At 40.6% G+C, this 27748-nt stretch overlaps 2 protein-coding genes and 1 long non-coding RNA gene across 5 annotated transcripts; all 3 read left to right on the forward strand.

Annotated features, from left to right (window-relative positions):
* Positions 1-1520: 1520 nt before the first annotated feature.
* On the forward strand, positions 1521-4981 carry LOC139559414 (uncharacterized). Its single transcript, XM_071375423.1, has 5 exons — positions 1521-1535; positions 1806-1825; positions 1950-2064; positions 2257-2427; positions 3770-4981. Exons 3-5 carry the CDS (start codon positions 2014-2016, stop codon positions 4379-4381), a joined length of 834 nt encoding a protein of 277 aa, XP_071231524.1. The 5' UTR covers positions 1521-1535; positions 1806-1825; positions 1950-2013; the 3' UTR covers positions 4382-4981.
* A 2133-nt stretch (positions 4982-7114) lies between these two features.
* LOC139559412 (uncharacterized) lies at positions 7115-18180 on the forward strand. 3 transcript variants are annotated; one of them, XM_071375421.1, is made up of 7 exons: positions 7115-7218; positions 11370-11531; positions 14846-14892; positions 15071-15126; positions 15479-15864; positions 16078-16213; positions 16404-18180. In XM_071375421.1, the coding sequence occupies exons 3-7, from the start codon at positions 14888-14890 to the stop codon at positions 16451-16453; spliced, it is 633 nt and encodes a 210-aa protein (XP_071231522.1). In that variant the 5' UTR covers positions 7115-7218; positions 11370-11531; positions 14846-14887; the 3' UTR covers positions 16454-18180. The 3 variants fall into 3 exon arrangements, with proteins under 3 accessions (XP_071231522.1, XP_071231520.1, XP_071231521.1); XM_071375419.1 differs by lacking the exons at positions 7115-7218; positions 11370-11531 and adding an exon at positions 14325-14491; XM_071375420.1 differs by lacking the exons at positions 7115-7218; positions 11370-11531 and adding an exon at positions 14344-14487.
* Positions 18181-25165: 6985 nt separating this feature from the next.
* Positions 25166-27050, forward strand: LOC139559413 (uncharacterized). Its single transcript, XR_011671754.1, has 2 exons — positions 25166-25640; positions 26135-27050. It is a non-coding gene; the product is annotated as an uncharacterized lncRNA (long non-coding RNA).
* Positions 27051-27748: the final 698 nt, after the last annotated feature.

The following is a 27748-nucleotide window of genomic DNA, read 5'->3' on the forward strand; positions in this document are numbered from 1 at the left end:
TATTTTAGACCCTGCCTATGGGGAGCAGACACCAGAAAATATGTTAACATAGACACTGAGTGTACAAAACATAATTTACACCTGCTCTTTCCATGACATAGACTGACCAGACAAATCATATCAAATTGTATTAGTCACATGCGCCAAATACACCAGGTGTAGACCTTACAGTGAAAGGTCTGGGTCGCCATTTGATTAGATGTTCAGTAGTCTTATGGCTTGGGGGTAGAAGCTTGGACCTAGACTTGGCGCTCCGCTACCTCTTGTCGTGCGGTAGCAGAGAGAACAGTCTATGACTAGGGTGGCTGGAGTTTTTGAAAATTTGTAGGGCCTTCCTCTGACACTGGTATAGAGGTCCTGGATGGCAAGAAGCTTGGCCCCAGTGATGTACTGGGCCATACGCACTACCCTCTGTAGTGCCTTGCGGTCAGAGGCCGAGCAGTTGCCATACCAGGCAGTGATGCAACCAGTCAGGATGCTCTCGATGGTTCAGTTGTAGAACCTTTTGAGGATCTGAGGACCCATGCCAAATCTTTCCAGTCTCCTAAGGGGGAATAGGTTTTGTCGTGCCCTCTTCACAACTGTCTTGGTGTGCTTGGACCGTGTTAGTTTGTTGGTGATGTGGACACCAAGGAACTTGAAGCTCTCAACCTGCTCCACTACAGCCCTGTCAATGAGAATGGGCACGTGCTCGGTCCTCCTTTCCTGTAGTCCAGGTGAAAGCTATGATCCCTTAAATGATGTCACTTGTTAACTCCACTTCAATCAGTGTAGATGAAGGAGAGGAGACCGGTGAAACAATTATTTTCAAACCTTGAGACATGGATTGTGTAGGTGTGCCATTCAGAGTGTGAATGGACGAGACAAAAGATTTCAATGCTGTTGAACGGGTGCACCAGTTTGTGTCAAGCACTATAACACCGCTGTTTAAAAAAAAATGCTCAACAGTTTCCCTTGTATATCAAGAATGATGCACCACCCAAATGACATCCAGCCAACTTGACACATGGTTAATTAAGGTGTCCTTAACTTTTTATACACTCAGTGAAGTTATTCAATAGAGCTGTTTCTCAAACAACATAACCTAATTATAGGAATTTGTTGTAAGAACTGTAAAATCAATTCTGGATTAGGCTATAGGTCGGAAGGCGTAACCATCAATCAAATATGAAAAGTCGCCACTTAGTCAGCACACATCTAATTCTTGAATTCTTACTGTAAATCACGTGATGGTGACTAAACGACTGTTTGGCTTTTGACTTTCATTTTCATCTTTGCAACTTCCTCAAAAATGGTGAGTAGCTTTTTTGCACCGTCTGTTGAGAAGAAATTAAGATAGGCCTACACGGCAAAAATGAACAATTGAACACACGATCTTGTATCCATCTATCGATTTAGCCAAAACAACTCGAAATCCATTCAAGAGTTTTGACGCGCAGGAACGCGCGCACGTAAAAGGCTATAAGGATGACCTGCAAAACAAAATTTCATTTCAGAATTGGTTAAAATTATGTTAGGATCAGGGTTTAGATAAGGTAAGGGTCAGTATTATGTTTTGTTAAGTCGTTTTGCAGGTCAGAAGTGTCCTAATAGCCTCTCCCTGTGCGCAGACACGTCTATGCAAATATTAGGTGTAGTCTACAATATTTGCTCAGTCCTCTTAAAAACGTAGCTATTTCAGTAAATAATTTGGCTAATTTCAAATTAATATGAACCTTCTAATGAGTTTTCATAATAGCAGTATCAGTTATTGTATAGGCCAAGTGATCTATCTAATGGTTATGACGTCATCTTTCTCATGACAGGACGCTAAACAACAGAAGAAGTAAGCCTTAACATATTCACCATTAACATGAACTCATATTTTGATATTTAAATATATTAAATAATTGCACACTTATTTATTTAATAAAAATCTTGTTCTTTCAAAAAATATATTTATATTTTAGGGCAGAATTGCTTATATTGGCTGAAGCAAGTTTTAGGACAAATGCCTTCAGGATCATCAATGTAATGATTCAACTATGCAAAGACAGGCCTGACTGTAAGGTGCACGTGGATGAGGTATGTATGCATTTGAAGGTGTCATTCTCTACAATTGGATAGTTTATCTTCTTTTCCTGCATAAAACTACCTCAAGAAAATATGAATGAATGGATGATGGATGGATGGATGGAATTAGGGTTACCGGTAATCATCCAAAGAGACAATCATTTTATTTGTTCTTCTCATAGCAAACCTGTGTTTGTCTCTAAGATTCTCCACAGCATCTTCTTCTTAGGTTTCATTCATAAACCCCAACAATTCACCCCCAATGATATCCTTGGTGAACTAATGCCTGAAGTGGAGGAGGCTTTCCCGAGACCATTTGAGAGTTACACATGTAAACTGCCAAAACGCACTCCGTTCTCCTCTGTGCTGGATATGGTAAGTGTTGTGTTGATGAATGCTTTTTATTATTATACAGTATTAATTCAACAGAGAAGGGACAAACAGTGGTGGTCATCTTTCACCATGTTTATTGAATTTTAACTGAACTATGGATGCCCACAAGCAGTAGCGGTGAAATATCATGTGGGTAAAATATCATGTGGCTGTCCATGGTTTTGAAATCTGTGTGTGTGTGTGTGTGTGCGCGCGCATTTGTGCAAGTAGAAATACATGTTGACTCACCCTACTTGTAGAGAAACGCCAATGCCACCCTCCAGTCTTTCATGTTGATGAAACGGTCTATCATACAGCACACACTTTTATTTTTTGTCCTAGGCTACCTGGCTAAAATGCTTGCTCGCTAGCCTAACATCCATTCATAGCCAACGTTAGCTTGTTAACATTAGCCTTCTACATCCAACTACATATTGAACATCCATCCTCTCAGGCCAGGGGCACAACAATGTATGAATTAATGGTTGGATCACAATCGCCATTATAATCATTGGTCAGTACAGATAATTTAAGTAAAACCACAAGTCCAAATCCCTATCTCCATCCATGGCTAATTTTGGGAAAGGACAATTTTAGCTAGCTAAGCTATCTAGCCACCGGAGGACAACACAACGAGATGTAACAATTCAAGTTTTTCTGTCAATGATGTATGTTTTCAGTGGGATTTGATAGAAGAGTGACGCCAAAATCCAAGCTGGCTTCCCTTGACACTTTGTTTTGGTGCGTCAGGACCATTCACAGTTGAGTTCGCTCAGTTTAGCTCAACGCTGATTGGCTGATTTTGTATACTTTTTTTTATCAAGGGAGACAAAACGCTCGCTGGCTTCCCTTGCCTTCAATGCTATTTGCAGCAACAATGTCATACGCGTTTGAACCAGACAGCATCAGATAGATGGCATACCAGTAGAGAGACAGAGGAGCACTGTTTTACTCACTTGGATGCTTTCTCCTGTGAGATACTGTACATTCAGCGTCTTGCGAGTTGAAATTCTGAAACACAGAGAGAAGTCTGGCTTCCTTTGGTATCCATGAATACACACCACAGCCCACAAGGGGCATTCCTATCCTAAGATGTCTACCGTTTGTAAAAAAAAAAAAAAAAAGTGGACAGTATATTGTGGAGAAACTTTTGTAAAGTATTCACAAAAAGATGTGTGTGACCTGCTCTAACATAATATATTGATCTGCTCCTATCTGTATATATTTGTGTAAATCATTGTGTGAATAGCAATAAGGTTTCTCTGCAATATACAGGCCACCCTTTTTTTATTTTTTGGGATTCTACCTGACCTCTCTTTTGACGTCTGTTGTCATCTACTCCCAGGTGGTCTCCTTGCTTGGACCAGACAGAGAGATCGACATACTGACGACTCTGCAGAAAATCGCCATAGACATGTCAGAACCCAAAATGAAATACCAGTTCACCTCCTCAACCATCTGTGTCTCTCAAAGGAAGGAGGTTCAAGGAAAAAAGTGTTACTATGGAGTGTCCATGTCCTGCAATGGGAGGCAAGAAGGACAGATCATGGTTGCTGTGTCCTGTCTGCGTACCTGGAACTGCCGTGTATCCAATGCCGTGATGACATACGACCCAAACACCAAGGAGAAAAGAAAGAACTTTGACCACACCTTCGAACTACCAACGAATGTCAGGTGCCAGGCTTTCAATGTGAAGACTGGGGAGGAGATGCCTCCTTGCAAATCATGTCATAATCTGTTTGGCCTTGAGACAACGGAAACGAGGATGTGGCCCTACGGGAACTGCGCCGAGGCAGAGAGCTTGAGCAAACTGTTCAATGGAGAGACATTTGATGCTGGGCAAGTAGTAAATGACGAGGTGCGAAGGCAGGTGATACGGTCGGTAAGCACTGACCTGCAAAGAAAACTCGGGTCTATTGAATATGTATGGGATGGTGACTATTACATTCCACAGTAGATTGTCAAAGGTGATGGTGAAGCACATCCATACACACACATCCATACATCCATACACACACGTACGAACACATACACACAAGCACTTACACACTTTACACACACATATATACACTCCTACTGCAACACACTGAGATCCAAAACATGAAACATATAATCATATCTTGGTGCAGGGCTAACAACATGTGATTTGTGGCTGACAGCTAGTGTTGAAACATTGCCAAAGCAGTGAACCACTCTGTGCATATAGTATACAGTATAACTGCTAGGCTAAAGCTATCAGCTCTTATCAATGACATCTGTGAGGTAGATGGTTCTTTTAGAAGGGGACCGTTCTTTAGAGTACCTCATGGAGATACTGTATAATTCACAATATGCCTGTAATTTAATTTAATATTCTAGACTAAGCATTTAACATATATTTTTTATAAAGATGATTTTAATTGAGATTTTAAACTTTACTTCTGTATACTGTAATTATTAATGCACATTTTACTAATCTGTAACAAATTACTAATACTGTAAACGTTGGTGTGAATTCATGTCTGGGTTGATTTCTAGCTATGTGAGGAATTCATCTAATAAAGGAACTTACATTGTAGTCATTGTAATGTAGCCTATGTTGTAATTTGTGTGTGTGAGAGAGAGATTTTCAGTGCTTACTGTTCTTAGTTTGCAAACGGAAGGGTGAAGAGAGTTGAAATAGCAGAACAGAAAAACAGGGTGCTGAAAAGTGAAGTGCAACTATTCATGGTATATTGTATATTAGTATATTGAAGTGAATATACTGTATGTGTGTGGGAAGAGAAATGTCCTAGGATTAATAAAAACATAAGGTTAATGACCTGCACAAATAAATATGAAACATGGATATGGCAAGACCAAGGGCTTTATTTTCGGCTGCCGCTTAGTTGCAAGTGTCAAACGCACTATAGTTTGCTATTTTATCAAGTAAACTGGCGCACTGGCATTTTCCACCCTTTTGTTCGGCAATTTCCCTCCCTCAGTCTCCCCCTATTCTGTTCCTCCATCTCTGTACCTCTCCCTCTTTTCTTCTTCCCTCTCTACCCTCATACTATATTCCTCCCTCCCTTTCTCCCTCTTTCTCCATCTCTCTACCTCTCACTTTCTCCCTCCGTAACTCCTCCCCCGTGTCAAAGAACAGTCAGAAACAATTCTAGTTTGTATAAAGAACTGAAGTTGAGAGTCTGTTAGACCATTTTTACTTCCTCTATTTGTATGTTCTCCTTTCCCTTTCTCTTGATCTGAGGTAGAGATCACATGATGGGACTCCAGCTGATTGGAGACGCATAGTCACACACGCATACACACGGTGCTCAAACTCAGTTTCTATTCCAAAAAAAGGATTGAGCCCATACCATGCCTCAGTGCTGGCAAACACAAAGCTCAATGTGTCTGTGTCAAAAAAAATATGTCTGTCTCTCTGTCGTGGCATCCTGGAAAGGGAATTTCCTGTTGAAGTAGAGGGAGAGAGCTGATTGACTGAGCTGTCTGGGGGCTCGACCAATGGAGTTTTGCGATTGGCCATTTGCTGCATTGGCCTGATACTGACACCCTGCCTCAGCACCCGTACCCCTCTCCCTCTCTCTACTTTCTCCACCCTCCCTTTCACTGTTCTCTTCTCACATTCCATCTCTCCCATACAATTTTTCCAGAAACGACAATGATCTACCAAGTATAAACCAGTCTTCTATCCCAGTAACAGTCAGTAGAAATAGGAACGCTTAGTGGAAACTATATAGAGAATAAGAGGGAAGAAACAAAACTACACTACCCTAGTAAAAACATCCTATAGGACTAGTGATTTATAGGACGAGTTATTTTTTTTCAAAAGAATCCTATATAATTCTCACAATCCTATAGGATTTTGTGTCACCTCTACTGTTAGAATTCTACTGGACTACTGTTTTCCTATTGGAAATAAAAAGTAATCATCTTGGATCCTATAAGATTCTTGCAGTTCTATAGGATTCTTGACCCTATATGATTCTCGCAATCCTGTAGGATTTTGAATCAACTCTATCAGAATTGTATTAGACTACTTCTTTTCCTATGTGAAATCAAAAGTAATCCCATTGGAACCTCTAGTGTTTCTTTACTTTTGATTTTTATTCATTTTTTTTCAACAGTACAAAACGTGCACATACAAACGCTCACCAACATCCACAACATTCCTCTTGCCCAGACCCACCTGCTCACATCCCCCATCTGCAGCGCCCATATCACTCTCTGCCACATGGCCTCAAGCTGCACCATTTTCTTTCTCTCCATTGCCCATGCACTTTCAACATTTAGATAATAAAGCATTTGACCTTTCCATTGTGGAGGATGGAGGATTGGTTGATTTCCAGGTTTTAAGTATGTTTTTCCTGCTGATTGATGAGAAGAGTATCGTCCAGCCCATCGTTTATCTCACTGCACCCTCATATGCCATGTCTTGAAATATGCAGACAGACAGATTAAAAGTACATTTATTCTATAGGTTTTTGATAACTCTTGTAGGATTTTGTTAGCCCAATCAGAATCATATTACAACTTTTTTTCTTAATTGAACCCATTCAATTATAATTTGTTGTCCTTAGTTCCAGCACAATACAACAACATTAATTACCACATTTTCGTTGATCAGAAACAACAGTTCTATATTAATTTCTGTTTTATTCACCTGTAAGAAAGCATGTCCCTTTAAGAGTGACTGATGACGTCAAAGCTAGCGCGAGTTTGCAGTGTTAATTAGCCAAATTCAGCTCGCCATCTGTGGCTGTGCAGAGAATCTTCGATTTTCCAGCATTATTATTAACCGTTTTATCCTTCACTGTGAGTACAGTAATTTTCCTTATGTTTCTTGACGAACTTGTCAATGTTTTAGTCATATTTTCATTATTGTACAGCATTTTATGCACTAGGTTTTATGCTAGAAAGGAAACTACTGTGAGACACATTTTGCTTGTCAACTGACAGTATATATACAAAAGTATGTGGACACCCCTTCAAATTAGTGGATTCGGCTATTTCATTCAATACTGTTGCTGACAGGTGTATAAACTCGAGCTCACAGCCATGCAATCTCCATAGACAAACATTTGCAGTCAAATGGCCTAACTGAAGAACTCAGTGACATTCAACATGGCACCGTAATAGGATGCCACCTTTCCAACAAGTCATTTCGTAAAATTTCTGCCCCACTTGAGCTGCCCCGGTCAACTGTAAGTGCTGTTATTGTGAAATGGTAACGTCTTGGAGCAACAACGGCTCGGCTGTGAAGTGTTAGGCCACACAAGCTGTAGGAAAAAGGAAACCGCACACTGCTCTTGTTAGTGTCACTGATATTTAATAAGCTTACGTATCGGCCTCACGGCCTTTGTGAATTTGTGAAGAGCTTTTGTGAATGTTGTTAATTAGCACCCTTATGTAGACCTAGCCCCACCCACATCCGTTCCACACATCGAAAGGGGTTGGAGGCAAAGGAAAAACAAATAAGTGCTACCAAATATAACAATATGCATTTCATAAATATTACAGAAGTGTATAAATAAGATGTATTAAACACGTCTGTAGAACCACAATGAGGACATAGCAAGTTTTCATTAATCATTGGGTACATCGTACGAAAAACATCAGAGTAATCTTAAATAGGCACATAATTCATGTTCAAATTCACAACATAACATACATAGGCATTTCATCATTAAGTCCTTTAGGAAATAATGTCTGGAGGGTGAAAATTCAAAAACATTCCATTTTACTCTGGAGTATTATTAATATCACCTTCCCTGTCTGATATCTTAGCTTTCTCTATACAACAAAATCTAAAAGGTAGAAATGTCATGCTTTAGGTCATTAAAATGTACTGCGACTGGATAATCCCTGTCGTTTCTCCTGATTGAACTGTTATGTTCACTAATTGTCTGTTTGAGGTTTTACACACATAGCAGAGCCCACATGGACATTTAATCATGTAAATAACATGGGTGGTGGGACACGTAATAATGTCATTTATTTGGAACCGTTTTCCTGTGTGTGGGTGGCAGAAATATTCACACTTTATCATATTGTTGCACTGTGCACATCCTCTGCATTTATAGCTACCATTTGGTAGATGGCGTAAAAGAGCCTGGCTGATTTTCTTTTGTGGCTGGCAGTTGGCATGAACCAATTTATTGCGTAAATTGCGACCTCTCCTATACACAGTAAGTGGTGGATTTTTAAATTCAGCCAGCAAAGCTGGGTCCGATGATTAAATATGCCAGTGTTTCTTGACCACACCTCCAGCTTTTCGCGAGTTCAAAGTATATGTAGTTGTGAACATTACAGAGTGTTCTTTAGGAGGTCTTTTTTGTAGCAGTTAATCTCGTGTTTTCCCTAATGCCAAATGAAGAGCTTCTAAAAAGAACTTCAATCTAAAAAATGTTAGCTGACATGGGACTAACTATCAGTGACTAAAATAACAAGAAAAAACTTCTGATGCACAACCAAATTTCAAAATTGCGTCTTGTGTATTCTACTATTTTAACTCGCAACAATAAATTGAGATGCTTTTCCTACACTGCAGTCCAACTCATCCCAAACCATCTCAATTGGGTTGAGGTTGGGTGATTGTGGAGGCAAGGTCATCTGATGCAGCACTCCATCACTCTCCTTGGTCAAATAGCCCTTAAACAGCCTGGAGGTGTGTTTTGGGTCATTGTCCTGTTGAAAAACAAATGCTAGTCCCATACCGCGAACCAGATGGGATGGCTTATCGCTGTAGATTTATGTGGTAGCCATGCAGTTTAAGTGTGCCTTGAATTCTAAATAAATCACTGACAGTGTCACCAGCAAAGCACCATCATACCACCTCCTCCATGCTTCATGGTGGGAACCACACATGCGGAGATCATCCGTTTACCTACTCACAAAGACACGGCGGTTGGTACCAAAAATCTCAAATTTGTACTGATTAGACCAAAAGACAGATTTTCACCGGTCTTATGTCCATTGCTCGTGTTTCTTGGCCTAAGCAAGTCTCTTCTTATTATTAGTGTCCTTTAGCAGTGGTTCCTTTTCAGCAATTCGATCACGAAGGCCTGATTCACGCAGTCTCCTCTGAACATTTGATGTTGAGATGTCTATTATTTGAACTCTGTGAAACATTTATTTGGGCTGCAATTTCTGAAGCTGATGGTTTTTGCGACTGCACTTGAAGAAACTCTAAAAGTTCTTGAAATGTTCCTGATTGACTGAGTTTCATATGTTAAAGTAATGATGGACTGTCGTTTCTCTGCTTATTTGAGCTGTTCTTGCCATAATATTTTTTACCAAATAGGGCTTCTGTATTAACTTTTTTTTGGTTACTACATGATTCCTTGTGTTATTTATAGTTTTGATGTCTTCACTATTATTCTACAATGTAAAAATAAAGTAAAACCCTTGAATGAGTAGGTATGTCCAAACTTTTGACTGGTTCTGTATATATTAATTACACTACATGACCAAAGATATGTGGACACCTGATCGTCGAGCATCTCATTCCAAAATCATGGGCATTAATATGGAGTTGGTCCCCCCCCCCCCCCCTTTGCTGCTATAACAGCCCCCAGTCTTCTGGGAAGGCTTTCCACTAAATGTTGGAATATTGCTGTGGGGACTTGCTTCCATTCAGTCACAAGCATTAGTGAGGTCGGACTCTGATGTTAGGCGATTAGGCCTAGCTCGCGGTCGGCGTTCCAATTCATCCCAAAAGTGTTCGATGGGGTTGATGTCACGGCTCTGTGCAGGCCAGTCAAGTTCTTCCACACCGATCTCAACAAACCATTTCTACATGGACCTCACTTTGTACACAGGGACATTGTCATACTGAACCAAGAAAGGGCCTTCCTCAAACTGTTTCCACAAAGTTGGAAGCACAGAATCGTCTAGAATGTCATTATGCTGTAGCTTTAAGATTTCCCTTCACTGGAACTAAGGGACCCAGCCCGAACCATGAAAAACAGCCCCAGACCATTATTCAAACCACCAAACTTTACAGTTGGCACTATTCATTGAGGCAGGTAGCGTTCTCCTGGCTTCCTCCAAATCCAGATTTGTCCAACGGACTGCCAGATGGTGAAGCATAATTAATTCATAAGATCAACCATGATGGATTTTCCACCATTCTTTTATTTTGTGAATAACACCTAAATTACATCTCCGGAACCACAGGGCCGATCTGAATGGCACGACAATGGGCCTCGGGATCTCATCATAGTATCTCTGTGCATTCAAATTGCATTCATAAAATGCGTTCATTGTCCATAGCTTATGCCTGTCTGCCCATACCATACTGTCACCCTGGGGCACTCTGTTCACAACGTTGGCATCAGCAAACCGCTCGTCCACACAACGCCATACACGTGGTCTGCAGTTGTGAGACCGGTTGGGCGTACTTCCAAATTCCCTAAAACGACGTTGGAGGTGGTTTATGGTAGAGAAATTATTTAATGTTAATCTGGCAACAGCTCTGGTGGACATTCCTGCAGTCAGCATGCCAATTCCACGCTCCTTCAAAACTTGATACATCTGTGGCATTGTGTTGTGACGAAACTGCATATTTTAGAGGCCTTTTATTGTCTCCAGCACAAGGTGCATCTGTGTAATGATCATGCTGTTTTAATCAGCTTCTTGATATGCCACACCTGTGGATTATCTTGGCAAAGGAGAAATTCTTACAAAAAGGTATGTGAACAAAATGAGAAGCTTTTTGTGCCTATGGAACATTTCTGGGATCTTTTATTTCAGCTCATGAAACATGGGACTAACACTTTGCATGTAGCATTTTATAATTTTCTCAATGTTTATCTCTTGATCTGTTACTCAGTGTTGAAATTGAAAACCTCTGTGGTTATTGTTTTGATATTTGAGGTCTGGATTGTGATTCCTAGGATTTTTGTGTGGTGTCAATCTGACTAATTGTTGTAACTACTTCTTTTGCTCTGCCCTGTTATTCAAAGGTGCTGTCAGGTGAAACCTTCACATCCAAAGCTACAGATGGAGAGACGGAGAAGTTTGTCATAAGGTTGCACCAGACCGAGACAGAAAGGAGAGGACCAAACACAGCCAGGAGAGGGCGGATAGACCTAGAGATGGATGCATTTACATATTTATTTTACTAGGCAAGTCGGTTAAGAACAAATTCAATGACAGCCTAGGAACAATGGGTTAACTGCCTGTTCAGGGGCAGAACGGCAGATTTGTACCTTGTCAGCTCGGGGATTTGATCTTGCAACCTTTCGGTTACTAGTCCAACGCTCTAACCACTAGGCTAACACACACGCACGCACTTGGTACTTATTAGCTCCAGATAATGTATAGAGCGGAGGCGTTTATCCCGCTTATACCATGGTTGCCAAAGAAACAAGCACAAATTTACCGGTCATTTTTTTTTCATTTATATTTGAATAAGTAAATTCATACTTTCATCCTTTCACTAAATCTGGTTGTTAGTTCTATCAGTTAGGTTGCTAGAGAAGCGGGCTGGTCGTTCATTCTCTTTGTTTGATTGCTAAGCTGGTTGGCAATGTTCTTATCCCTTGCTTGCTAGCTAGCCAACTAGGTCTAACACAGTCACGTCAACTCAACAGATAGAATAACATCAAAGTAGCTGCATTTGCGTTTAAGCTGTTTTCTAGTGACGTTTATTTGGGTTCATCCATGCAGCTATACATGTTGAGGGATGACAGTGTTTCCTTCCAGTTCTCTGCTGCCAATGACTGGAACGAATTGCAAAAATCTCTGAAGCTGGAGCCTTATATCTCCCTCTCTAACTTTAAGCATCAGCTGTCCGAGCAGCAGGTCTATCTTGGCCAGGTCGCCGTTGTAAATGAGAACTTGTTCTCAACTGGCCTACCTGGTTAAATAAAGGTGAAATACATTTGTTTTTTTTAAGTCAATTTTATCTAGTCTTAAAATGAGAAAATGTCATGTATTTTTTGTTGTTCATAGTTCGTTTAATAGCTGCAATATTACTACCTACATTTTAATATAATATTGAGTGGATTTGGGCCATTGCTGGGAGTATTCTGGTTCTAAAATTGCAGCTTTGGCTAAGTTCAGGCTTGGGCCTAGTCTGTACCGTCATTCATTTCGGGCTCGGGACGGATCCGGCTGCCAGACCCGGGCCAGCAGTTTTATATCTGGCTTGCTGGAATCGGGCCAGATGTTTGTGCTACTTGGGGACTAATCAGTATCAGGCATCAAACACTACATCACAAATGACACCCAATTTCCTATATTCAGTAGTTCACTACTTATGACCAGACCCCTATGGGCCCATATGACTGGAATAGAGCAGTCTTCAGCATCCAGAACAGCATCAGTTAAGACAACACCTGTATGTGTTTGCCACCAGAGAAGCTAGCATGAGTGTTTAGCATCAGTATTTGTAGTTACTGAGTGTGACCAACAGTTTGAATGCAATTCTTCTGCATACTAGACAATGGTGTTAGCCCCCCGAACAAACACCAAGGCATTTGTTTAGTCAGTTCCAGCATCATTCCTGTACTGCACTATTTGTGAGGCTTTTTATAGGCTAGCAAACTGACTGGCGCTTTTACTATTGCTGAACTATATCTGAGTCATTAACAGTTTGTAGTCTACTTTTTAGGGCCACTTCTTAATGTGTAATTCATTGCTGCTCTTCTGATGCAGGGCTCCCTTTGCAAAAGAGACTTTAGTCTGTGGGGCTACCTGCTTAAATAATGGTAAATAAAAGATGAGGACATGGATAGACTGAGAGGACCTTGATGTAATTGAATAAATTATACGGCTACATTTGGGGCCAGGGGTTATACAATGGGCATCTTCTAGCCGCTGTCTGTTCTTACTTTTTAATATATTTTGTGTTCTGTTCATTTTACCCATAAACTTAATCTCTTGTGCACCTGACTGCCCCCTCTTTTCTTGATTGTGTGCATTAGAATTATCCCCAGGTTATAGGAAATTGTGGCATCTAAAATGTTGTTATTGTTGTATTTACCACTAGAATGTCTGGGTGGTGCTCTCTAGTGGCAGAGTTTGTGGTATTTATAGTAGGCCTACTGAGCATATGGTTGATGCTAGCTGCTGCTCCCATACGGACAGGTTAGGATCATTTAGGTGGCAGGTTAGGATCATTTAGGTGGCAGGTTAGGATCATTTAGGTGGCAGGTTAGGATCATTTAGGTGGCAGGTTAGGATCATTTAGGTGGCAGGTTAGGATCAATTAGGTGGCAGGTTAGGATCAATTAGGTGGCAGGTTAGGATCATTTAGGTGGCAGGTTAGGATCATTTAGGTGGCAGGTTAGGATCATTTAGGTGGCAGGTTAGGATCATTTAGGTGGCAGGTTAGGATCATTTAGGTGGCAGGTTAGGATCATTTAGGTGGCAGGTTAGGATCATTTAGGTGGCAGGTTAGGATCATTTAGGTGGCAGGTTATGAGAATTAGGTTAGGAAAAGGGTTAGGGTTAAATAAAATGCTCTCCTAGCCTGTTACGAAAAGTCACTTCTGGTCGTACAGTAGTTGTACTCTCTCTAGTCACAACCACCCTTCAGTGTTCAAACCATGGAGAATGATTATAGGCACAGAGTTTCTAAACCCAGAGTCGCAACATCGCAAGACTTTCTGAATCTCTTGCGAAGCAGACTAAGTAGACCAGGCCGGGGTTTGAGTTGTTCATTTTTTCAAAATCTAAAGTCACAACCAAGATTCGAGCCAATTTCTTAAGAATTTGAACATGTTATTTCTCCAACTTCTTAAGAATTTGAACATGTTATTTCTCCAACTTCGTGAAAGTGACAAACTGACACGTTTTTGTTTTCGTCAAAAACGACTTCATGCTGTATATAAGGAGTGCCTTTGGTTTGACTGCCTGCACTTGCGCAGTTGAGCGGAAACTCCAACCGGATGCGTCACACTTGTACATCCTGTGAATCATCTGTGACGTTATGTTTACTTCAAACGCGGAAAAGCAAACGGCAGAAATTTCTGTGCGTCGTGAATTGCACAGCGGTCCGTTCTCTCTTCGTGTCTACAGAGTTAGGAAATAAGCATCTTACTTGCCAATTCACGACATTTCTTCACAATAATAGTGGCAGGTAGGCTTAATTAAATTGGTGAAATAAAGGATGATTGCGTATGTTGTTTGCATTTCAAGTTGTTTTTGTGCTCAATAGTTTCACTTTTACTTTTGATAGCTTTAAGGGTATTTTTATGTCTGAATGTTTTAGAACATTTCTTTCAAACCTTTTCTTTTAGTAGATCTAATTATATCAAATATTTCTGACCTTTTTATGTTACATGAAATGAGCAGTTGAACAAGCTGTCAGACAATAATAGCGAATGATGACTGCGTTTTGTCTTGTCCAAACGTTATGCAACATGAGTGATGCTCCTCTAATGGTGACTGTTCAGGCGTCCTATCTTTATATTCTGTTTCCTTCCTCCTTCAGAAAACGTCAACTGCCCTTGATCAGGCTACAGCACATACAGAGATGGCGTAAGGGATTTATTAAATTGAGCAGATTCACTAAAATGTATCTAGTTAGTGTGTTGTAATGACACAGCAATAAATAATGTGTGGTGGGGTTGAAATCATTAGAGAACTGTACACACAAATCCAGTGTTAATCTAATAAAAACTCATGACAGTTTGTCTCTGGTCTATATCCCATACAGATCTGCAGGCTATCAGGACATTAAGAACAATTTCTTACAATGTGAAAAGACACGAGGTACCTGTTGATTTGTTCTCTTGGTCATACCTTGGTTTTGGTCAATCAACGGTTTGAGATAATATGGTAGCTGCATAGCAGTTGGTTAGCCTACAGCAGCAGCTTTTGTCACCAGTAATATTGTTGTATGCCACAGCGTTTAGAATTGATTTTAAGAAACATGTTTTGGTCAGAGTTGTAACCCTAATGAAGAACTATTGACCAAAACGTTGCCTTTAAGATCTATTCAAAGTTGTGGAGCATAGACCTAGCATACAATAATACGTTTGGCTAAAACAAAAACCTGCATATATTCGACACCGCCTCTCCAGTAATTGAGATTGAGACTTTTGTTTTACAATATCGTCAACAGATGCAGTGGAATACCTGAAACAGGTCTCTGACACAGTGTGCAAACATCGCCATGCGAGTATTCCTCTCAAGAAGCCAGAGAAATCAGAGTGGAAGGTTGGGGGCCTGGATGACACGTTCTACAAAGGAGAAGAGGAAGTTAAGGAGTGGGGGAACTTCTACCTACCAGACAGTGTGACGATGGAGGTGTTAGGAGCTGTGGAAAACCTCCCCTACCCGACAGAGAGTGGCCAGCTGGTCATAATGCTGTGTGAGGACCGTCAGGTGTATGCTTATGACGGAGAGGAGATGCACCTGGTCGCTCTGAGCCTGAAGGAAGTCTTTGACTCTGGGCTTAAGTATCCTGGCTTCAAGTCCTTCTACAGAGGAGAGTGCTTTAAGGACATGGTGAGAATCAATCTGTAGTGAATCAAACAGTTGTTATAGCTGGTAAGAATTAAAATGTAGTGATTCAAGTAGAGTAACATTTATTATTATTAATTTGGTATAGTTTTGTTAATATTGATAACGGATCAGGTGTATTTACTAATCTTGAGGAGTGATCATACTTGATATCTAACCCTTATGTTGTGCTGTTTTGCGTTGCATTCTGTTGTGTAGACGAAGGAAGACTGGGCCATGGTTAGACAGGGCAAAGTGGGGAGGAGACTTGAAAATGAGCACCAGGAGTTACTGAGACAAGCCAAACCCAGCTTCCTGAGTTGTCTTGACTCCATCAAAGGAGATAGCAGCACAGGTGGGCAGGTTTAATGTGTAGCACAACGACAGAGCTCATTATTGGTGTGCCCATCCAATGTGATCAATGATGATAAAAAGTTAAGATAGATTTAACTGGTTTTATACTGTTACAGTAATTGCTGTTTAGAAAACTTGCCATTTTTGAATTTACTCCTTTCTTAACAAGCACCTTTGCCCTTCCCTCACAGGTGCCTGTAGCTATCCCGAACCAGTGGAACCTCCAACAGTACTTGTTTAAGAAGCAATATAATCACTACTTATAGACCCATAGTGACAAAAACTGGTAATAAATTCAAGTTAACGTGTATGCTGGTGTATTAGGGCTGTGGTGGTCATGAAATTTGAATTGTTATGCAAATTCCTGCCGATGTCGTGGTATTTGACCGTTATTTAACAAACACATTTAGCTCAATTTAGAGTTATTTATGCAACTTTAGTTGTGATAAATGTTAGGCTATAGGTTTTGATTTCTAATACATTCTAAGGCTGCATGATGCCAGTAATGATGAATAGAAAAAAAGTTGCATGAAAGGCAAGCACTTTGCTCTGTTTCTTGCACAGGCTGCACACATTTCATCAGTCTCTCATTGCTAATATTCTCACCCATCAGACTATTCTCAATATAATCAGGTCTTTACATATAGCCTTTACATATAGCCTATATGTGTGGAATATATATATATTTTTAGAATGGCCAACCTCCCCCCAAAAAACCTGGCACTAATAGAAAGTGGAGGTTACGTGCTGTTATGTTTTTAATATGCCAGGTAGGCTACACGGTTTGTAAAGCGGATTAATGTGCTTAATTTTAGGAATTGAGCAATAAATATAGCAACATGAGAAATCTGGGATCCTCTTTTAAATAGTAGCCAGTCAAACTGTGTTCACACGCGATTGCGCAATGACTGGGCTTTTAAGAACCCATTTCACTAGGCTCTGTAGGCTATGGGCTGTCCAACTGTGTTCCAGGGGTCTTGGGACTATATGCTGCTTTTGGAGTTATTTGGCCACTTTAGTTGTGAATCAACCTTATCAAAACATATAGGCCTATGTGCTAGGCTACATGATGCTTGCGACTATGATTAGAAAAACTCCCACAAAAAATGCATGCGCTGTTTCTTGCCTTAGACTGCACACCCTGGGCATCATTCACAAGTGATAATATTCTCACCCCCATCAAACTATTTTCAATTTAGTCTTTTGTTAGGATTTATGTTTATGCACTATAGCCTGTTAGCATATTGTTTGAAGATGAATATTGTTTTGTTACACACACACACACAAACAATACAGATGGGTGTGTGTGTGTAGGTGTGTAAGGACTGACCAACACAGGCCATAAAAAAAGGTAGGCCTTGAAATACATCCACAGGTACACCTCCAATTGACTCAATAAGCCTATCAGAAGCTTCTAAAGCCATGACATAATTTTCTGGAATTTTTCAAGCTGTTTAAAGGCACAGTCAACTTAGTGTATGTAAACTTCTGACCCACTGGAATTGTGATACAGTGAAATAATCTGTCGGTAAACAATTGTTGGAAAAATTATTTGTGTCATCCACAAAGCAGATGTCCTAACCGACTTGCTAAAACTATATTTTGTTAACAAGAAATGTGTGGAGTGGTTGAAAAACAAGTTTTAATAACTCCAACCTAAGTGTATGTAAACTTCTGACTTCAACTGTATATTATTTTATACTAACACAATTGCTAAGAGAAAAATGTTGTTTAACAAGTAATCTTTTTTATCTTAAAGATTTTATTAGATTGGAGAACAGTTTTAGAAAGATCTTAGACCATTCCTCCATACAGAATTTTTCCAGATTCTTGATAACCTTCATCTCCACTTATGTACTGCCCTCTCCAATTCAAACTACACGTTTTCAATGGGGTTCAATTCCAGGGACTGAGATGACCATTGCAAAATGTTGATTTTTTGTGGTCAATTAACGATTTCTTTGTGGATTTTGTTGTGTGTTTGGGATTATTGTCTTGCTGGAAGATACACCAAGTTTCAGCTTCCTGGCAGAGGCAGACAGGTTTTCGACTAAAATGTCCTGGTACTGGATAAAGTTCAAGATGCCGTCGACCTTAACAAGGGCCCCAGGACCATTGGAAGCAAAATAGCCCCTTAAATTTTACATTACATTTTAGTCATTCAGCAGACACTCTTATCCAGAGTGACTTACAGTTAATGCATTCATTAAAGATCCACCATATTTTACAGTAGGTATGAGGTACTTTTCTGCATGTGCATATTTTTTCACGCAAAAACCACAACTGGTGTGCGTGGCCAAAGAGCTCTATTTTCATGTCATCTGACCATAGCACCAGTTCCAATGCCGTTTATCAAACTATAGGTGTTTAAATTTGTTAGAAAAAGCTATTTGGCCACGCACACCAGTGGTTGGTTTTGCATCAAGTGATTTAATTTTTTTTTTTTTTTTTTAACCTTTTAGTCAGTTAAGAACAAATTCTTATTGTCAATGACGGCCTAGGAACAGCGGGTTAACTGCCTTGTTCAGGGGCAGAATGACAGTTTTTTTTTTTTACCTTGTCAGCTCAGGGATTCAATCTTGCAACCTTTCGGTTACTAGTCCAACGCTCTAACCACTAGGCTACCTGCCGCCCCATGCATGAAATAATCCCATACCTACTGTAAAATATGGTGGAGGATCTTTGAGGTTATAGGGAAACTTTGCTTCCACTGGTCCTTGAGCTTTCGGGAAAGTAAAAAAATCTGTCCTACTTGTCCGAAGGACTAATGTCAATTCCTGCTGAGTCAGTGTCTCTGTTACACTGACACCATGGTTGTGTCCCAAATGGCACCATATTTCCTATTTAGTGCACTACTTTTGATCAGAGCCCATAGACCCATAACTACTATGGGGCCTGGTAGAGCACTATATAGGGAATAGGCTGACATTTGAGCCCGTATGACTGGAACAGAGCTGTCAGAACAGCGCAGTCAAAACAGCATCACCCCAAGGCTGTCAGAACAGAGCAGTCAGAACAGCATCACCCCAAGGCTGTCAGAACAGAGCAGTCAGAACAGCATCACCCCAGGGCTGTCAGAACAGAGCAGTCAGAACAGCATCACCCCAGGGCTGTCAGAACAGAGCAGTCAGAACAGCATCACCCCAGGGCTGTCAGAACAGAGCAGTCAGAACAGCATCACCCCAGGGCTGTCAGAACAGAGCAGTCAGAACAGCATCACCCCAGGGCTGTCAGAACAGAGCGGTCAGAACAGCATCACCCCAAGGCTGTCAGAACAGAGCGGTCAGAACAGCATCACCCCAAGGCTGTCAGAACAGAGCAGTCAGAACAGCATCACCCCAGGGCTGTCAGAACAGAGCAGTCAGAACAGCATCACCCCAAGGCTGTCAGAACAGAGCAGTCAGAACAGCATCACCCCAGGGCTGTCAGAACAGAGCAGTCAGAACAGCATCACCCCAAGGCTGTCAGAACAGAGCAGTCAGAACAGCATCACCCCAGGGCTGTCAGAACAGACCAGTCAGAACAGCATTACCCCAGGGCTGTCAGAATAGAGCAGTCAGAACAGCATCACCCCAAGGCTGTCAGAACAGAGCAGTCAGAACAGCATCACCCCAGGGCTGTCAGAACAGAGCAGTCAGAACAGAGCAGTCAGAACAGCATCACCCCAGGGCTGTCAGAACAGTATCACCCCAGGGCTGTCAGAACAGAGCAGTCAGAACAGTATCACCCCAGGGCTGTCAGAACAGAGCAGTCAGAACAGTATCACCCCAGGGCTGTCAGAACAGAGCAGTCAGAACAGCATCACCCCAGGGCTGTCAGAACAGAGCAGTCAGAACAGTATCACCCCAGGGCTGTCAGAACAGAGCAGTCAGAACAGTATCACCCCAGGGCTGTCAGAACAGAGCAGTCAGAACAGTATCACCCCAGGGCTGTCAGAACAGAGCAGTCAGAACAGTATCACCCCAGGGCTGAACTGACTGTGGGCCTTTCAACATCAGCATGTCAGGAAAACACAGCAGACGTTTTGTTTTTTCATAACAAAGATACAAACATTAATACAAATGTGGTCTCTAATTAGTTTCAATTGGCTTGCTGATTATAACTGGTTTCTCTTTACTAGGCTACAACTACAATCAGGTTTTTATGATCAACGTACTGTACAGTATCACAATGAAGTTTGCTTTGAGTATAAAAAAGGCTAGAAAAATACAGCAACTTTCAGTATAAACATATCATGTGAAAAATTTAACCTTTTGGATTGACTTTTGTCTGATGAACATATTTACATCTGTTTACACAGTCATGTCCTCATTTTGTACATTACTTATATTCTATATTTACATTTTGCACATAACTTACACATATTCCATATTAACATTATGTACATTACTTGGCTGTTTACCTAGACTAGAACATCCATAATATTGTAATAGATTACCCACCCACTTAACTTGATAGTTATCTAGAATGAGAAGTTCTTCATAATGTGGGAAACTGGTGGAGGAATATACTGTATAATACCTAAAGAATTCCACGTAGGAAAATACAAATGATAGGGGAGAACACTAGTTGGAATGACATTCCTGAATGTAATGAATCTACCCCATGTTTCTGGTCCCCACTAGTCTCCCCACTAGTCTCTCCCCACTAGTCCCCACTAGTCTCTCCCCACTGGTCCCCACTAGTCCTCCTCCTGTTTAACCAGACAGCAGCCAGGAGGACAGCAAAAGTAGCAGCAGCTTCCACACTCCCAATGATGAAACCTGCATTGTCATCCTCTGGAACTGAACAGAAGAAAAAAAATGTTAATGAATTATGGGTACTTGTTTAGGCGTTGGTCTTAGTATGACACTCCTCCACTGCTTCTCAGTGCTTACAAAGATCGTATTACAGTTCTTATTGTAAATGTCCATGAGAAAATGGTAATTGGCTATGTAATTTGAAGTCAACAGTGCAGACATTAATTGCAAGTGACGTAATTATGATCTGTGGTATCCCAACTAGTTTTGAATTAAAACTCAACTGTGAAATGTTTTCCAACATTTGGCCGTTGATGAGTAAAAAATGGTCCCCAAAATTAGACTTCATTGGCCAGGAAAGAGGACACCTCTCCACACAGTAAATGCTTTATCATTGAGGTAATTCGTTTTTATTTTGCACGTTTGGGAATTTGTGGTTTGAGGTCAAAATAAATTAATAGCCTATGACTATATGCATAGAGTTAAATGTTTTACCAATATTCAAAGGCAAAAATTATCAATTAACATGACGGAGGTCCTTTTTGTGGACTGAAAATGTTAGCCTCTCTACATAGTATGCCGTAACATTCACAGTTTCTCTGTATGATCATAATTACTAACTCCAGTTGGTCTTGACAACCTGAGTGTTCCAGTCTGATGGTGACTTCATCCTCAGGGTATAATGACACAGGGCGAGACCCAGATGCAGACATAGGAGGCAGATGGTTCGAGTCTCTGATATTTATTGAACAACCAAGGGGCAGGCTAGAGGCAGGTCGAGGACAGGCAAAAGTTCATAAACCAGGTCAGTCCAAACGGTACAGGGCGGCAGGCAGGCTCGAGGTCAGGGCAGGCTGAATGGTCAGGCAGGCGGGCTCAGTGTCAGGGCAGGCAAGAGGTCAAATCAGAGTCTAGTAAAAAAACAGGAACTCAGAAAACACGCTGGTAAGCTTGACAAGACGAATTGGCAACATATATCCATCTCTCTGTGACTGCTGATAACTTCATAACAAAGTTGACTACAAATACAAAGTTGTCAATGTCTTTGCAATTGATACAAACAAGCAACGTATAAAAAGATGCTTCAAATGAAAACCGAGATGACTGCATTAAATATAAACAGTAGGCTATGCATGCCTCTTTCAATCATATTGGAATACATTTAATGTTCAATCAATTGAGTTCTATGTTGCTAGGCTACTGTCTGCAATTTGTCTCAATATACTTCATTAAGTGTAGCTAACATTTTCATTGGGTAAGCAATCAATATTTACAGCCATAGGTTGTCATATCTCTCTAGGAGCTGATCCGTAGACAGTATTGTGAGGTAATTCTAATGTTAATGAAAGATTTGAATGGAGGATGCTGATCCAAGAGCAGCACTCCCTTTCTTTTGATCCTATCAGTATGAACACATGCTTCAACGAAGCACTTAACAACCGTTTTCTCAGCATTGTGTTTTTGGAAACGCATGTTACATCTTCGGCCATTGTGGAAAAGATGCATCATTAAAGCAATTGTTTCAAAAGCTTCAAAAGTTCCAGCGCTATCGGAAAACCGGGCCCAAGTTGAAACAAGAAGACCAGACTTCAAATCTTGAAATCAATTAACATTACCTGACGAAAATGGTTTGTTTGTAGATTATGGAGTTATTTATTTTCATTAATAAAATGTAGTCTTCTAAATGTATAGGCCTAGCCTACGTTTCATATGAAATGTAGGCTATTAGTGGTGTTGGCATACGATGCAAGCGCCTTCGATTTCAGCAACAGGGAAGTGGACAGCCCCCCCCCCCCTCCAACTGGATCATGTACAAAACAGAACATGCCCCCAACTGCCTCTTACAAGTTAATGCTACGTGCTTGTTTGGGAAACACTTTTAAAAAGTTGGATAGTAAATAACTATGCATCTGGTACATTATGACCATCATAATGCTTAAGTTACATCACAACTGGGAAACCAGGCCCTGATCTGTCGGTCTCTCCTGGACTATGTCACCTTCAATGTTCTCCAGACAGTCCCAGGGAAAAGGGCCTCACACTTAGAAAAACAAATTGGCAGTTGGCTAAGCTATTGTTTACAATGTTTATTTGTCCAGTTGTGTAAGCGACTATGCAGGGGAAAAGAGCAGAGGCACAGAGCAGCTTGACATATAAGACCTACAAATCCACGCTTCTCGAATTTCCAGTGACGTTATGAATAGGCCTAATAGTAGGTCACTCACGCCAAAGTTTGAGGTAGGCCAAATTGGAAGGTCGTCCCTTCAGGCCAAAATGAATGGTGCACGGTTTGAACCAGAACTGGTAATTTTGTTTCAGTCAAAGCATATATACTGCCTAGTGGCGCACTGAGTTTTGGCCACATAAAAAAAGAAATGTGACGATTCAGCTTCAGCTAACCATCCTAAAATCTCATTACAAATGAGGTGTTTTTGGTGTAACAGTAAAGTTATGGGCCTACTGTGCTACAGTATGCTATTATATTCGGTTCTCTTACGTAAAATATAATTCATCATTATGTGATCTTGCAGTAATTGATTCAGCTTGAGAAATGATTTTCCAGAAATATTTTAACCTGCTCTGTATTCTCAAACTGAAGAAAATGAGGGCGCACTGCTCCCTCGAGCTCCTGCATCACTAAACCCCTGAACATAATGTAACATATCATACTAAATGTGAGTGTTGCTGATTTAAGTACTTGATAATACGAATTTCCCTGACACCATGTTGCCCTAGAGTCTAGACCAACAAGCCAGATTAACTCCCTTTAAAAAAAATGTAATAAGAGCATCACTTTCAACTCAAGTGCCACATACGTTGGTGTAGGATTCAAGCTCTGATGTCCCTCTAGTGACAGCAGCAGTACTTCACAGCGCCACCTGATGGTGGAGTACTACCAGTAAAGAATCTAAGTTGACATTACGTTGTATTTATCTTGATTTCAAAGCCTGTTTTCATGTGTCAAGGACACGCTCGTTGGTCTAGGTGTATGATTCTTGCTTAGGGTGTGAGAGGTCCCGGGTTCAAATACCGGACCAGCCCTGGTTTTAGGGTAGGCCATCCAGTTTATAAATAAAGTGAGGTGTAAAGCGTGTTCCATGGGCCTTTTCCCATGGAATCCAAAAATATTTGGATTTATTTATCCTTTATTCATAACGGTGATCCCTCTGAAATGAACACACTGAAATGAAAAAAATATACTGTATATGTTTCAAAAGGGGGGATCTTTCCCAAGAGAAAGCAATTAAACATATGTTTTGAACTATGAACAATACAGAACACATTCAATCAAACCCAGTAACATAATTTACGGGATAAGTAAAAGAAAAAAACAACCACAGCATTCTTCCATTGCTGTCTAAATGTTTATTCCTGCTCTCAGAACCATATTTACAGTCATGAAACAAGCAAACTTTGCTTGTGTAGGAAAAGGGAGGTGGTTTTTGACTCCTCCAGGAAATCCAGAAGGTGGTTTTGATTGAATAGCACCCTGGGGGTATGGAGGAGGAGCTGTGGTGTTCAATCAACAGAACACTGGCAGCCACAGACAGAGATGCCTGGCTTTGTTTCAGTATCCGCACTCCATTTAAAATGCCTTTTGGCCCTGGATTAGGCTCATCTGTATCTGATAGTAGTTAAGGGGGCAGGCCGATAGACGTGGTTTCAGTCTGAATTTGTGTCATAAAAAATGGCTTACCAAAGATATTTATAACTAACCCAAGTCAGTTAATATGTGTTGTTTATAGTGGGAACAAATGAAGCATAGTGGGCAGAAATAGCCAAACTGGAGCTAGCTAGATCCTATTAGCGCGTTGTAGCATATATTTCCATTAGGGAACGCCTCCTCTGTGAAGTGCGCATCTGCACAAACTCAATTCGGCCTTGCACTCCTTCTAAACAACGCAGGTTTTAAACTTTGGCAAAGAAATTTAGCAGTGTTCGTAACAGATTCTAGTTTTGGGAACAGACAAATGTATTGAGATCAGATGTTTCATCGATAACAACTTTAGCAGAATGTAGGCCCAGTTTCACCTAGCTCCATCCTCCCCCACTACCTGTGACTGGATTTCCTCTCACTACCATATTTGGTAGTAGTAAACGGTTCTAAACGGATGTTTCAGCTTTATAGCCCCTGTGACGTGTCTGGGTTACGCCTTCTGTCTGTGCCCTTACTGTATGATGCAAACACAATCCATTTCCTCATTATAAGTGGTATGTTAATGTGGCTATTGGAACACACTACAGGTAGAACTGTGTCGGAAAGAACCTGCCAGAAGGAAGAAACCACATCAGCCACTCCTGCCTTTACCACAGGCTCTGTACCTACCTTCAGTGTAGCCACAGATTCAGATAGAGGACAAGATGAGTTTGAGTGATTTTGAGATTCGCCTTGCCAGGATGGTTAGGAAATACCCAAACCTTTACAATTCAAAAGATACAAGTAAAAATGATAATGATTGGGTTCAAATCGCTCGTATTGTCAGCAAAGGCAAAAGAGAAATAGACTTACGTTTTTGCAGGACAACATGGAGAAGGCTGAGAGAGAACTATGCCAGGGAGCATAAGATCAAGATCACGAGCAGGAATTCAAGTGTTGGACCAGAAAGTCCTGAGATATTACAGGAGTTGGACTGGCTCTCCTCCTTCATAAAACACAAAACCCAACCGACCCAAGTTCCAGGAGGAAAGGTGAGCTGTGTAGCATATTTGATTGAAGTAAGACATTCAGAGGACTTTATCGTATTTTCTTCTGATTGATATAATATAATCTCACGGATGGGCGGGACCTAGTGGTTAGATGAGATGCTACGCCTAGGTTGACATGTATCTTCACAACGTTTATCTGTTCAACTCTCCTTGTGATAGAACTTCACTCGAGGGGGGGGGGGGGGGTTCTCCACTCACACAGAAACATTGCAGTGAAAACACACCAACTCATTTATTGATGTTTTGAAAGAATTATAAATATAATATTTAGTTAGAAATGTATTTCTGTATGGTTTATAATTTCAGGATGTCCTTTGAACATACAACTAATGTCCTTTGAACATACAACTAAGCTTTATAGAACCTCCTTGACAAGCTATTAACACAAAGGAGTTTTCTCCTTCTCATACTGGTGTCACGGTGTGTGTGTGTGCGTCCATTAATGCAAACCTTTAGTTTCTTATTATGCCACCAAGATTCTGTCAGGGAGAAGACAAGGAGAGACTGGAGGCAATCGAGGCTGCCGTTTAATCCCCTTGTCCACCCCTGCAGCAGACAGCACCTTTACCCCTCCTGTGACCACACACCCCAGATCCGACAGACCCACATCTACCCTGATACAGTCTGGGGACAGCCCCTCTTCATCTAAACCAAGCTCCAGCTCTACCAGTGGACCAGCCCAACTAAGGAAGAGGTCACATGACAGAGTAGATCAAGGCTCCAGTAAGAACCCTAAGAAGGCTGATAATACCAGAGAGCATAGGGTCAGTAGTATGGGAGGTAGTGATGATGATGCCTTACTTGGCCAAATGATAACTTCAATGCTCCACAAATTGCCAACTGAACTGAAGTCCCAAGCTAAATCAGAAATACATAAACTGCTTTCTGTAATGGAGGAAAAGCTCTCCCAGACGCAGCATCATAGTCGGAGAAAATAAGAGTACCATCAGTCTATTAACAAAAACTAGATTTAACACAAATATATATTTTTTAACATTTTATTTTGAAAACTGTAGCACAGGTTTTTATATTAACATGCATGATAGGCTAGAGTAAGTAAAGCATGTTTGCCAGCGTTATTTCAGATATACACTATGTGCAACGTCTTTTACAATTGAACATGTACTGTAACTAACAGCCAATGACGCTCTCCTGAGCTAATGCCTAAGCTTTAGGATATAGAGCAAACACCGTATTGTATTGCACAGGTGGTTATAACCCCAATCGGTCATATAAGAACATATGTTTGGGGTTTCAATTGGGAAATGAAATTCAAATCAAACTGAAATGAGTATGTAAAAGGTTATTGAATCTGTTTACTTGGTACATTTATCAAAGTCATCTTGAACCACCAACACTGTGTAAATAAAATCACACTGATTTGCACCTCTACCTGCCTGCCTGTTGCTGAATCTTTGTCCATACAACTACTACAAGCTCCCTATTTTACATTTGGTATGCAAAAGAGTGAGTATGCAAAAGAGTATTGCGCTGAATACAACAGGTGTAGACATTACAGTGAAACTCTTACTTGCAAGCCCTTAACCAAAAATGCAGTTTTAAGAAAAATAAGTGTTAAGAAAGTATTTACTAAAATAAACTGAAGTAAAAAATAAATAAATAAAAAACAAGATAATAATTAAAGAGCAACAATAAAATAACAGTAAAGAGTCTATATACAGGGGGAGGTGGTACAGAATCAATGTGCGGGGGCACATTGTAGTGTTAGGTTCTAATTTTTCAGAGTAAATAACTCACGGACACTAGAAAAGCTTAACCAAGTTTAATTCTTCCCAAAGGGTTGTTACAGCTGTAATTCAGACAAAAACATGTTTTCACCATCACAAGTGTGTGTATATATATATATATATATATACAGTATATACACTGCTCAAAAAAAATAAAGGGAACACTTAAACAACACAATGTAACTCCAAGTCAATCACACTTCTGTGAAATCAAACTGTCCACTTAGGAAGCAACACTGATTGACAATAAATTTCACAATTGTGTTTGTTGTCCATAGCTTATACCAGCCCATACCATAACACCACCGCCACAATGGGGCACTCGTTTCACAATGTTGACAT

This window comes from Salvelinus alpinus, chromosome 29, assembly GCF_045679555.1.
Source record: "Salvelinus alpinus chromosome 29, SLU_Salpinus.1, whole genome shotgun sequence".
In the NCBI taxonomy this organism is placed as follows: domain Eukaryota; kingdom Metazoa; phylum Chordata; class Actinopteri; order Salmoniformes; family Salmonidae; genus Salvelinus; species Salvelinus alpinus.